General features: G+C 39.9%; 1 protein-coding gene and 1 long non-coding RNA gene across 3 annotated transcripts in view; one reads left to right on the forward strand and one right to left on the reverse strand.

The window, feature by feature from the left end:
* The window catches only part of LOC148349140 (uncharacterized), a 62169-nt gene extending 60336 nt beyond the window's left edge, over window positions 1-1833 (forward strand). The window contains exon 3 of the long non-coding RNA XR_015847273.1: window positions 1603-1833. This is a non-coding gene — a long non-coding RNA (uncharacterized LOC148349140). The remainder of the gene's footprint in view (window positions 1-1602) is intronic.
* Window positions 30-9266, reverse strand: LOC148349142 (arfaptin-2-like). Of its 2 annotated transcripts, XM_088320992.1 has the most exons (9): window positions 9027-9266; window positions 7155-7258; window positions 6494-6547; window positions 5950-6058; window positions 5075-5190; window positions 2798-3019; window positions 2325-2482; window positions 2087-2261; window positions 30-718 (listed from the first exon to the last, which is right to left on the reverse strand). In XM_088320992.1, exons 2-9 carry the CDS (start codon window positions 7251-7253, stop codon window positions 563-565), a joined length of 1089 nt encoding a protein of 362 aa, XP_088177118.1. In that variant the 5' UTR covers window positions 7254-7258; window positions 9027-9266; the 3' UTR covers window positions 30-562. The 2 variants fall into 2 exon arrangements, with proteins under 2 accessions (XP_088177118.1, XP_088177119.1); XM_088320993.1 differs by lacking the exon at window positions 6494-6547.
* Between the last annotated feature and the right edge of the window lie 4736 nt (window positions 9267-14002).

A 14002-nucleotide genomic window follows, 5' to 3' on the forward strand; every position in this document is an offset into this window, starting at 1 on the left:
TTGCCATACAAAAACAAAGAAACTCATGATGAAGTATATTCCACTATTTAATTGAGCCTTAAAAGGTACATTGTGTAATATTTGACCACTAGATGGCACTGCATTGTCTACCACTAGGAGGCACTAAATATTACACACTCACCCTTTAACTGAAAAAAGTCCTTCAGATTCCAGTGTACACAAAAGGAAAAAAAACATCTGGCATCTCCCTTGTCATTTTTCTAAAAATATTGCTGTTGTTTGGAATAAATTATTGACGAAATATGTTAACAGGGAGTCGATTATAAAGATTGAGCCCGAAATACAGTGTTTATGCCGATGCTTCAACAACCGACTTGTGTTGGTCCACAAATGAACTTGAAGGGAAAGTCATGCCAACAATAGAATGTGGAAAAGAGTGAATAGATTGCTGATGTCCCCTCCATCTTGATTGGGTGGTGCTTATATAGCATTCAGTCCGCGAGGTAAACATCAAGTAACAGTAGTCGAAACGCACGATTAGGAGTTTGCGGGACGCTAGCCCGACTTGGGAGGGTTCCGGCGTTGGTCTTCTAATGGCCCGTCACGGCTCTTCCAGCCAGGACGGCTTTTCGGTGCCGGGTGGCTTGAGTTTGATGTTGAATTGCTGGAGCGTTTGCTCCAATTGCTGCTGGTTGCCGGCAAAGTACGCAGAGATGGCGTTGTGGAAGAGTAGAAGCTGCTTGTGCATCACCTTCACCTGCCGTACAAAAAGCGCCAGACCAGTTAAGGAGGGGGACAAACTAGGGCTGCAACAATTAGCCGACGTTGTCGACAAAAATGGACCGTAGAAAGAGTCGACACGTTTTTCCAACAGAGTGAGGCATCGCTACGTTAATACAATCTCTGCTGAAAAGCGCACAAGCGCAATAGCGAATCTGTCTCGAGTGTTAACATAAATATACAGAAATGGCGCCGTCGACATCAACTGCGTGGACGAAAACTTGTAAGTTTGGAGCATTTAATCCTGGATACGGCCAATAAAAAGACAACCTGCAAAGCAGACCTTGCATATCATGGCGGTAGCTTGGTGACGCACAAACATTTAAAGAGAACAGTCAGATAGTTGAACAAAACAGCCCGATGACATCCATTGTACATTTCACAATAAAATAGTGCTCGAGTGTGCTTGTAAAACGAATTTGAAATTAAATGCATGCATTTTGGAGAATAAACGTTAGTTGTTAAAACGTTAAAAACGACAAAAGTGAGTTATTAAAACGGTTCGATTTCAAACTGCTGAGAATTGTTAAGCGCTTTAGTCAGACTTTTTGGTTGACCACTGATTGTACTTTACATAATGGACATTTTATTTGTCTTAGTTACTGATCTACTGGTGCTAATGACCACATTTTTGGTTTACAGGGATACAAATCTTTACTTGATTAGTTTTTTTTTTAATCCATCTTTATTTGCTTTTCCCTATAAAATGGACTGAAGTTTATTTATGTCTCTACTGACCGAGCACTGCGCCCAATGGGTTTAGATTTTTGGGATTTTAGTATTTTTAATTTATTTTTGTATGGGTCAGCAATATGTATAATTAAAAATATTTGTGTTTATTATCCTTTTCCACATTATTAGGTCAGAGAAAAGACTGCAGAGTCTCCGAACAAGAATCAGCAGGCTCAAGGACAGCCTCTCCCATCAGGCAGTTAGGACTCTGAACTCTCTTCCTGTCGTACCTCCTCCCATCCCTTTACCTTCTGCCAAATGAATGCACCACTGCATTTCGATTCTGTCTTATACGTAGCACACTTTTACTTTAAACATAAATATTTGTATAGTTTTTTTTAAACTTAGTTGTTATTTGTGTTCTGCATCTTATTTATTGCATGTTCTCATATGGAGTAATTTTCTCTGTGCTGTATGTTGTGCATATAGTATATTTGACAATAAAGTCGACAATGGCAAATCAACTTCAATCCCAATTTAAGGAAAAATTCATAATTATCCGATCATTAAACTAATTGTTTCAATAGTTGGTGACTAGTCGACTATTAAAATAGTCATTGGTTTCAGCTCCAGAGCAAACCGCGGCTAAGGTCTCTTTGTATAATGTTTTTACCTTGTTCTCCTCCAGGAATTTAAGCTTGATGGTAACGTCAGACCGCAGCCGTTCATATTTATCCTTCTGGAGATGGTATTGGGTCTGCGCCGCGTCTATGCGGGCCACGGCGGCCGCGTCCCTTGGCCCCAAGCTCAGCTCTTCCAGATCGGACCGATACGCGTCGAATTCCAACCTGCGCAAAGAGACAACCTTTTGGAATGCTGTCACCATGGAGTCCGTATAAAAAGAATTTTACCTGGCATTTTCATACATCTTGATAGTCATGAGCGTGTCTTCCATGGTCTTATTGACCAAGGTGTTGATACTGGACACAAAGAAGTTGATGGCGCCCAGCAGAGTCTCCCCATTCTTACATAGCAGCTTTTGAGTCTCTGCGTTGTAGCCAAACTCGTCCTGGAGATACAGACGGGATGTTACTGGCTATCCTAAGACAGTGAGACCACCAGCATACAATATCTTCCCCTTACGACATTTTCACTTTACAGTGTGGAATAGGAAGTTATTCTTTCCCCTTTTACAGCATTTTCCCCACTACGGTAATCCCCCGCTGTATCGCGGTTTCTCTACTTTGCAGATTTTCATTGCGCATTGTGTTCTGCATTATGATTGGCTAAAAACGGATTCATGTCTTATTCTGGGGGTCGCCTGTATCAGAATTACAGCATAAATGCTCAAACTGCCCAAATGAACAGTTTTTATTATGCTTACCCGAAGTTCTGGAGACTTCTGGCTGAGGTCGGCGAAGGTGTCGCCCAGCGCGTGCTGCGTCTGCACCATGTTGTAAAAGTGATTGGTCAGCGCTCGGGCCAATCGGAGCACGCTTTCGTATTTGCGCTTGGTGTCCCGCAGGAGCTCGATCTGGGCCTCCAGCTCCAGATCCACCGTCCGCGAGCCCCGCCCAAAACGCTCGGATATCATCTGCTTGGTGCACTAAGAAAATGAAAAGATTACAGTGGACTAAATGGGTCTCATGTTGAAGTCCTATTTACATGATATCCCACTTTTTGTCTAGACATTTTACACAGCACATATCAGGGTTTTCGCCTAAGGTTTAAAACTTGGGTTTCATCCTTAAAAAGGGTTTAAAAGTGATCCTAGGGTTTTGGCCACAAACCAGGGTTTTAAAGCATTTCTAGATTTACCAACTAGGGTGTAAAACTAGGGTTCTAGCCCCAAACTAGGGCTTTTTAAGCCTTTCTAGGGTTTTCGGCTAGGGTTAGGAACTATGGTTTTAGCCCCAAAAGTAGGGGTTTAAAACATTTTTAGGGTTTCTGGCTAGGGTTAGGAACAAGTTTTTCTGCCTAAAGCTATGGTTTCAAAGATTTGATAGGGTTTCCAGGTAGGTTTTAAAAGTACAGTCATACTTCTACTTACGAATGCCTCTACATACAAAAGTTTCAGGTTGAAAGATAACTGAACAGGAAAATGTTGCCTCTAGCTGAGAAGATTGTCCCTAGTTACAAAGTCAAAAATACAGTACGCGCTGCTATTTGCCACTCCCAGAGTTTCCAGAATGTAAACAAACTGGCTATTGCTTCAAATCTGCCTGGCAACCCAGTGTGCATGCGTGCTGGTTGGATGCTCTTCGTGTCAACGTCTCAATTCAGAGTTCAGAGACAAGGAGGAGGGTTTCTGGCAAGATAGCAGGGAGGAGGATGCAGTAATCATTCAATCAGACCAAATTAATGGCTTTTTAGCAAAATTCCATGAAGTCTCGGAATTTGTGGAAAGGAATAACTGAGAATAAGTGTTGACAAGTCAGGCTATTGCTACGTCTGCCTCGCACATTTCTGACGGATAGTCAGAGGCCGGTAATAGCAGACGTCATTTAGTCAGTTTTACCAGAAACGCGAGGCAAAAAGGTAAATATTTTGATTATACATCCGGCCTGACGTACAATTATATCCGGCCCGTAAAATAATTTTATATACGTCTACTATAATGGCCAAGCTCTATAAAACACTGATAACTCTCTAACTACAGATTCCAAAATGCAGCACTTCAGCTGCCGCCACCACTTTCCGGGAAAGTTCCCGCATCAATCAAGTTAGCTCTAGCTTGACGAGCGCAGCCACTTATAAAACTATCTAGTGACAAACAACACGTCGGCAGTTTGAAAAACAAGACTGACAGGTGCATTAGTAGTGAGTCTTTAGTGTCAGAAAGCGGAGACGTAACGCCCGGGGTCGACCATCTATCTATCATGATGCAACGAAAGGCTAAACGGTGAAAAGCAGGGTGACATTTCTGTTCCTCTGGATTACAGCGGATGCTTAACTCTCACAACTGCCGAGAAAATAGTTGATTCGGAGTACAGCCTTTTAAAACCGAGGAAAGGCTGAAAATTTGTAAACCGACATTAATGGTAAACCCGTGAGTCTTCTTTAAGGAGCTAATGTGGCCGTGATTAAGGAACTGAATGAAAAATGACACAGAGTAAGCTAAAAAACCTGGCTGCAGAGCAGAAGATACAGAAAATTAAAGAGTTAAAGAAGAATACGAGGATACCTAAAATCCCAAAGTGAAAAGCATAAATTTCACTTATGTTTCCATTCTTTTCACATTTGGAATTTGTATAGTTTTGAAAGGAGATATTTTTATGGAAAGTTTGAGTTATTTAAAGTTTAGGTTTGTTTATTTTGAAATAACATTCATGTTTGTTATGAAATAATTTATGTTAAAAGGACATATTTTTGGTGTAAATCACAAATTGTATTTATATTTCCATTATTTTTTATTTTAGTTTTTTTTTTTAAATATTTTACAGGAGATATTTTTTATGGAGAGCAAAGTATTTTAAATGTGTTTATTCTGTAATAATATTCCTGTCTGTTTTAATTCATATTTATATTTTTTTAATCAAGTTTTAGTGTATTCAATACATATTTATCCTGTTCAGCCAGCGACCAAAGGTGTGATTAGAGTTTTGTCCCTCTGTGTAATTGAGTTTGACACTCCTAATCTGAGTAGTTTCCAGCTTTCTACCTTATAAGTGTTGAGCCCCCACTTTTTGACCGTTTCCAGCCTCTCCACAGCCACCCCTCGGTTGGCTTCCTCCACTGCTATGGAAGAACTGCTGCTGCTGTGGTGCATGCCGGAACCTGGAGTTATCGTGAAGACAAATAAAGAAAGAAATAAATGACGCTCAGACCAGATTACGCTAATGTATCAGGACAGAGGACCCCGCCTAGAAGGATCACAACAGGCTTTGAAACGGAAGTGTGAGGATATCACTCTCAAGCTTTTGCCTTTTTACACATTAAGAGGAAACACCACCCGAAAAATAAATAAAATAGACCTAATCCTGTGTTCGGGATCCGTTTGTTAAAGTCGGGGTTGTAGCGTACAGCCGGGCCTGAGAGACAAAGTTGAGATGCACAGATTAGCACGGACACAGCGAGTAAACCATCTTCCTTATCTGTTAATCAGATGCTCGGCGACTGTTTCCTGCTGATGTTCAGGACAAATTTTGGTGGGTTTAGAAATACAGCCCGTGTAGGCCGCCGGGGCCATTGCACTAGAGTCCTGACATATTTAAAAGAAAACTTTGACCAAGATGATTAACTTTGTTTTTATTTGTTCTGAAATATCCTGCAAATAACTTTAAAAGTTTTGTTTTGTGTGGGATAATGATGCAGCCCGTCTGGGCAGTAGCTCTTGTTATGTCTATGCTTTGAATGTTAGTAGAAACCTACATTCCTGTTTGCTTTAAAAGCACTCAACTGTTCCCGCCTCCATGACTTAAAACACAGGTCGTCAGCGAAACTCTGCATAATAATTTCAAAACCGAAAAAAAACCCTTTTCTTCACAAAGCAGCAAAAGGGCACGTTGCTAGAAGCAAATGAACGTTTCCTGCTACCTTTGATGTTTCCGGTGGGGATGATACCCTCCGCTGTGCCTCCGTATCCACCCGACACGATGCTGGTCTCATTAAGGTTTGGGCCCGACACCATCACCTGCTGCAGATCCTGCACGTGACACAAGAGGTTCCGAATGGGACAGAAGGATTAGACGATTGCTTGTAGAGAGCTTTTCACTAGACTCGAGGACCAAATTAGGATTTTTTTGGGGTCGAAACGATTTTCCAAACATAACAGCATTATTAATATGATTATCGGTTTGGGTATTAGAAAAATTTTTGCAAAAAGGGAAAAAAATGGGGAATAATTAGTAGTTACAGACACATGGCCAGGGTATTGGCAAGAAAGTTGCTTTTATTTGGATGATTTTATATCACACTTCCTCACTTTTACAACATTAAGATACTTAAGGGACGAGAGCTGCAAACTAAGAAGTAGAAGACACAAACTTGTTAGTGGCAGTACTTGGCTCACTGCAAACAACTGGGACTTTTAGTAGAGTGACACAACACACGGAAAATGGCACACAAATTATCCGCTCACCCTTGTGCCTCCGCTTGCTAACTGCTCATCTAAACGCCAGTGCTGCTTAGTTGCCTGTACACAGACCACCACAAATGACGGACGACAATAAAAAGACAAAAATAAAAAGCCAAACATGACTGAAATCAGGATGCAAAAGAAAATGTACACAACTTGTGGACATTAAAAATAATTGTGCGGACAGAAAACACAATTCACTTGACTTTAACACATGCACACATTAAAACACACACTAAATGCTGCAGCTCACACAGGTTGAGTCCGCAAATACTGTTAGTGTTCCGTCTGAGTGCCTGCATGTTTGCCCAAGGAGTGCGCCATCTCTCAAGCCTTCATCTCACCTGAACCATCATAAGGAGACTTCTATATATCCAAATAACCGGCCCCATTATTTTAGCTGTAATCAAAATTTAGAGGAAAAAAAAAAACAAACACCTTAACCTTGATGATCTGAGCTGAGTTCAAAGAGTTATTCAAGATCAAAAACAAAGTAGTTTCAGTAATATTCTCAGCTGATGCCTGAACATGAACCATCATTTAAAATCAACGCTTTACCATTCAAAAGTGCAATGCAAAAGCCAATATCATGCAACTAAGCACAGTAGAAAAAGTCAAATCCGCGAGACAGGCTCTGATAAGCAAATAAGTTGACGTCATGTACCTGCTCAAGGCTCTCATCTTCTGCTATTGTTCCCGTGCTTCCATTGCTGTTGATTGGAATCTCCATGGTTGCCGCTTTGCTCATCGGGCCGTCGGCCATGGCGTCTTGGGACGGATGCAAAAATGCAACATCACTCATTGTTAGGCGAAAAAAACAGTTCATTCTCTGGCAGGTGCTACACATTCCTTAAAAAAAAAAAAAAAAGGAAATAACAGCCTCGGAGACCGTGTCGTTCCCAGGGGCATTACAACCTAAATAAGCAAACAAGACTGTGAAAAAATATATTTCACCTATGTATTGAAACATGTGTATCCATCATTTATTCTTTACTCTTATATTTTGCAAAATGTTGTCGTGCACGATTTTGTGATGCACTTACAACCTAGGCTAGCCTATATGCACTAAATTTCAAATATTGCCTATCCTGATACAGCGATGCTTCGGGACTTGAACCACTATATTCGAACAAATCGGTATTGGACTTTAACATTTGAGGAATTTTTATTTAAATGTTGGAATAAAAAATTGGATCTCTAACACTCAAACACAGCTGAACGCATGACTGGTTGGGTAGCAGCATTCGGCAAGAGGTCATCAGTCCAAGAACATCTGTGGAGAACTGACTGTTATTTAGTGCATTTCATTGCTTTTTTTTTATTGATAATGAAGGCTCCCAAGAAAGTTAGTGATTATGGAGATGAAAAAACAGGAAAGCAGTGAGATCATTTATTGAAGGAAAGAAGAAGGAAATTAGTGCAAAATTAATATCACAATCGTGCTCCATCAAATGACTGTTGAGATTAAGTAAACGTTTAAGTGTAAGATTTTCTATTTTTAATTTTATTTGGTTTAATATTTACTATGTACACATTTACATAATAATCATTGTTAATAAGCAACATACTTAGCAGTTGTTTACGTACACATTTTATCAATATTTTGGGTATTTTAAGCCTCTTCTTCAAACGACTCCCTTTCGGCACAAGTTTAAGTATTGTATTATTGTGTTGTAGAGCTGTTTGTGTGCAAATAGTTGGTTTCCTTTAGTTGATTAACAATCTATGCCGTTTCTGTGTGGAGTGCTGACATAAAAAGCCACAAATATTTAAATGCATGGGAAGAGGTACAAATAAATACCACTACTTGTATGGTGAAAAATGTTTCGGTACTTCAACAATCCGGATTATGGTCAAGAACCAAGGTATCACTATGTTTTGCATCTTATTTTTATCTTATATGTTTTTACAGGAGTACCACGTCAGTGTTCACTGCATCGTTATCTTGGACAAAATTGACAATTTCAATTCAAATATGCTTCACTTCATAATTGTTTTGTCATAAAAAAAAAACAATAAAATGAATGTCATTATTAGACAAAGATAAGGGTAATACTTTATAATCCTGCTGTTCAATTTCAGTGGATAATAACAAGATTCCTAGTCTCCATTTTTTTAATGCTTGCACGCATCCTAACCCTTGCATATTTTAATTAATTCCTCACTTTATTGCCTTTTAAGGTTCTGAAACAGCTGGTTGGAAAAGTTATGCACGATTATAATTGACAAATAACCGCTGTTGTGGATAAAAAAAATGGAGAATCGTCAGCATTTAGGTACCATATGGAAGATGCGACAGCTCAACTGTGGGTAAGGAAAGCCTTATAGCGTGTCGATGACGTCATCGCATGCTTTCATTAATATTAGTCCAACACACCTGGTACCGATTGGACTAAAAAATATTGATTTTTGTCTTTTTTAATGGAAAAAGCCCGATGTGAGAATGTAGTTCAGCAATCTGACACAATCAAGAAAATCGACATGCTCAAAAGTGAGAGTGAAATTTAGGGAAAACAAATAAAAATACGTGAATTACCTTCCCGGAGTTTGGAGTCCGGTTCGGTCGCCCGCCCGTATGCTAACGGGCAAGCTAGTAAACTGCTAGCGGCCGAAACGATGCATCTCCCACGAACGTGTCTTTGTTTAAAACAGGACAAGCAATAGCGTGGATAGAGATTTTGACGACATGAAGATAAATAGCAGACGTTTCCTGTTCCTTTTGTTTTATTTATTTCTTATGTTAGCGAGGATCCGAAAACAGGTTGCAGGGTGCTGCAAAAAAAAACCCGGAAAAGAACAGGAAGTGACGTCATTAAAAACCCGTCACTGGAGAAGGCACAACGAGATGGAATAACAAAAGAAATACTGTACACTCTAAAAACAGATGATTTACTTATTATAAAATGCATTATTTATTTCATTTTAATGGTTATTTAATTTAGTATTATCCATTTCATGTATTATCACTGGTCCCGAGTTGCCTCCAGCACTTACGCATTGAGGTCTCATCTCATCTCATTAGCTGCACCGCTTATCCTCAGTAGGGTCGCGGGGGTGCTGGAGCCCATCCCAGCAATCATCGGGCAGTGGGCAGGGGACACCCTGAACTGGTTGCCAGCCAATCGCACTGCACACAGGGATAGACAACTCGCTCATTCACACCTAGCCAATCCACCTGAAATGCATGTCTTTAGATTGTGGGAGGAAACCGGAGTGCCCAGAGGGAACCCACGCAAGCACGGGGAGAACATACAAACTCCGCACAGTAAGTCCGGTAGCTGGATTTGAACCCACACAGGAGGTTCCCAAGACCTTAGAACTGTGCCGCACACACGCTAACCACTGCGCCGCCGTGCTGCCCACGCATTGAGGTATTTTTGCCTATTATATATTATCTCACACTTCAGGATGGCACTTGTTTCAATGACAATAAAATATGTTCTAGTTGGGTAAAAAATGACCAAAGTTTGGGTCAAAATGTCCTCCTATGTTTTGCAAAATGTTTTAGTTTTTGTTGTGCAAAATATTTAGAATTGTCTTTATTGTCATTGATAAAAACGCAGTGAACATTGTTTACAATGAGATTAGTCGTGGCACTTCAGGATGAACATGTAACAAAAGATTTTAAAGGTCCTGTCCGAAATTTGGAAATGTTCTACTCACTGACTCCATCTTCTGGTTCAAGTCATCTTTGCAGCTTCTGTCAAGCTCTTTGTGATGTGCGTGCAAGTACGTGCATCTCTTCGTTTTTCATCTTTTTTGGACACTACTAGAAGCAGCCCCTTTCTTACTTTCGCCATTTTCATGCAACACTCACAAAAAAACCTTAGGAACGAGTATGAAATCCCTCTCCAGGCCCCCCCTCTCATGTGTTGAGCGTACCAAAAGCAGGATTTGGCGTGGATTTTCTTTTAAATAAAGGCTCTCTGAACTCAGTTGGGCGTTGCTAATACCAATTTAAAAGAGAAAAGTTTTTACTTTCATGTTTTAATTACATCTCAAACTTGCACCCATCTTTAAAAATATACCAAAAAAATGACACCTTCCAAAATTGTTTTGTTTTGAACAACCCAAATAATTTTACAATGTTTTACACAAAAAGACCCAGAACAGCGTGTCAAATCGACCCAAATACTGGGTTGGGCCAATTTATGACCCAAAAGTTTTTATGGCATAATAATGCACTAGTAACATAATAGGTTGCTCAATGTTGATCTAATAGCGTCACATATCAGCCTTACTTCATAACTTTGGAACAACTTTGGTCCAACTAATCTACTTCTAGATTGTAGTTTAGAAAACTAACCCTATCTAAAACCCTAATTTATCACTAAAACCCTAAAATTAATCCTAAACTTACTACACCCTAAATCCCAACCCTGCAGACTAACCTGAAAGTCTAATCATTTACCCTAATTTTAATGTTAAACCCTTACTATAGATAGAAGTAGCTCAAAAGGTTAACCGCCTGTAGCAGTTTTAGGGTTGTGGGTTCAATTGCAAATTGTGGCTGTACAAATTATTGGATTAGGCTTTTTTTGGGCGCAACCAAAACCCTAAACATAGTATTTCTATCTCCTTGAATTGGGATACTACACACAACCCGGTGTGTGTAATATAGTCATCCTGTCAAATAAAGGATGCTTGGGATGTGACAAAGAAGACAATGAACTAGCAAGGAACCAAGGGGAAGGAATATTAATAAAGGTAGGTGGACAGTAGAGAGAGCCACAAAAACAACATGGGTGCAGGATCGTGACAGTCCCAATAACATTGTAGTTTCATATGGACACATATATGCCAAATTAGGTTCTTGTAACGTAACCCCTGCGACAAACAAGGCTTCAACTGTGTACAATATAGGTGGGTAATGAACACCCCTGATAGCAGGGAGTTGCCATGCATGGCTGACGCTGTTATTGGTCAGTTAGTGTGTAAAAGGGAAAAGTGTGAATAGTAAAATTGTGTGTTTAATTGCTGTTAAAAATGTCGGAAAAAATTGTTAAAACGTCATATTGTCAGATATAACAAAATTGTGAATATGCTTGATTGCTGTTAAATTTGTTGTAAAATTGTTCAAACAAAAAAAAAAACATTGTAAAGCGCTTTGGGGGGTCTTCATTGACTTTAAAAGCGGTATATAAATGCAGATTTACATTACATCACATTACATTACATTTTAGGTGTTTCGTTACCTATATATTTTTTGCACACCGCACGTGTCTGTTTTAAAGGGTTCTATAAATTAAGTTGAGTTGAGAAATGTATTTGATGGCTTGAAAGTTTCATATGAAATTACAGTATAAGCCTATTTCAAAATAAAAGTACAACTCTGACTTGATGACGTGACTAGTTATTATGAAATATTAACAGTGACTCCAAACCATCTTGAGGACGTAATTAAAGTATGTATTAATAACGCTAATGTCAATGTTCGAGAACCGATTTTAAACCAAACTAAAATATATTTAGACACGCTCGTTGTAAAAAGTACTTCTCAATGCCCTCATGGTGTCGCCAAATATCAAGTCCAAGTTTCTTGATTTTGGTTTTAATTATTATTTCTGTTATAAATTGCGTCATGCGCAAATCCTTCATTTAACTCGTTATCCCTTTCGGGATTTACATTTTCAAAAAGCACAAACAGTTCAACCATAATTCCACAGGAAATTAGTTTTGTGGTGGGGGAATGTGCTTTGGGGGAATTAACGTTTCCATGGCAACGCAAGGAAAAACATGGCGCTAAGACTCACATTTGATGGGAAGACGAAAAATGGCTAGGGATTTAAATGGTTTGGATTTGAATTTCGGAGATTAAATCTTATATAATGTTTCAATAACTAGTTGTTGGTTCGAAGCCAGGTTATTTAAAAATCGAATAGAATATAATTGCCATTGTCGTAGATTACAACCAGTGGCGGTTCTCCACTAAATTACTCCCTGGGCGAAACCCCCTCCAAGCATTTTATCCATTTCACACAATTTGGAAAAAATCGCAGCAGTTGTCCTGTATTTTCAAAGTTTTATGCATATAGTAATACAATGAATCCTCCCCCTGCAGCCGGTCATTTTGAGAGAGTCCGAGGTGAACTGTCCCATCTCCTACAGCTTGAGTGTCAGTCTCTCTGCACACCTCCGCAGCAAGCAGGGGAGTCAAAACTGTCCCCGAGGGGGGGCCCATTTGACAAGAGGCAAAATTGTATGTTGTAAGATAATGCAAAACCGCTTTGCTGCGCACATTTATTATCATTATGATTATTTTTTATCGTATTATGTATGTGTGCCTTGTGTAATGAAATTAGACTTGGCACTGGCACTCCAAGATAAACGCGCAATAAAATAATTCAAAGAGAAAAATTGGATAATATTAGGATAGATAAAGTAATAGACTGGTCTAAATTGTATGTTCACGGTTCATGGATTCCTTAAACACCAATGTCGTTGGGGCACCACAGTCGTGTGTTTTGGACAAGTACAGCCTGGTAACACCTCTCCAGGCTGTTTTTGGGGTTAGGGGTTTGCTCCTCAATATTAAACAGATAGCCCTGGTTTCCATGGGTACCAGTAGCAGGAGAAGCCTCCCGAAGTGATTCAGATACAGCACCTTAATCCCCTGGTCGCAGTTGTTTCGGTGTAAAGCGTCATCCCACTCTTCAGAGATGAGCCGGATCTCAGCATTTACGGGCAGCAATGTGTGTCATTTTACGTCACACCAATACCAATACCTAGCAACAACGAGATGTTCTGCGAAGTTCTGCGTCCATGAAGATGACGGCCCAGTCTTTATGTCCTCGGCTGTAGGAATCCTGGTAGGCATGGTACGAGGACCACAGGATGCAGGGTGTTGAGCAGCGGTTGACTGCTGGTGGCTTGAGGCTTTGAGTTTGTCCCACCGGTTTGGCCGCTGGCTTGATCAAGCTTGGGTGCTGACTCGGCATGGTTCTTTTTCTGCTTGTTGAGCTGAGACTTCCTCAGGACAGTTCAGGATTTTGATCCAGTTCTGCTTGTTAGGATATGCCCTCTTCCCTTGTTGCTGGCCAAAATCAGACTGCCCTTGCGAGGTGAGACGTGTACCAGCTCTGGGTTCGGGTCTCCTGAGAGGGGCGGACCCACTGTGGTGGAGTGGTCACGGCGACCTTTGATGCACAAATGCAAGATAACGTCCCCCCCCTGACTTCACATTTCACCAGTATCAGTCAGATAACATATCTATGTGACTAACTCAAAATACAATATTCACTTCACATGTCTTGACATTGTTTGATCATTTTCTGACATTGCGAAACAAAATTCCGACCAAACGTTGAATATTCGACACCACCGTTCAAAAGTTTGAGGTCGCTTAGAAATTGCCATTCTTTGACGGAAGCAAAGTTTGAAGAATAAGTGTTAATAAAAAAATAATTTTTTCGAACTTTCTCAATGTCTCGACTATACCTTCTATTCATATTGCAATTCATTTGATTAATTAAAAAAAAAATTGACTTTTCATGGAAAACACACGATTGTCTG

This window comes from Urocampus carinirostris, chromosome 17 (assembly GCF_059441175.1).
Source record: "Urocampus carinirostris isolate Australia breed hairy pipefish chromosome 17, RoL_Ucar_1.0, whole genome shotgun sequence".
Taxonomy (NCBI): Eukaryota; Metazoa; Chordata; class Actinopteri; order Syngnathiformes; family Syngnathidae; genus Urocampus; species Urocampus carinirostris.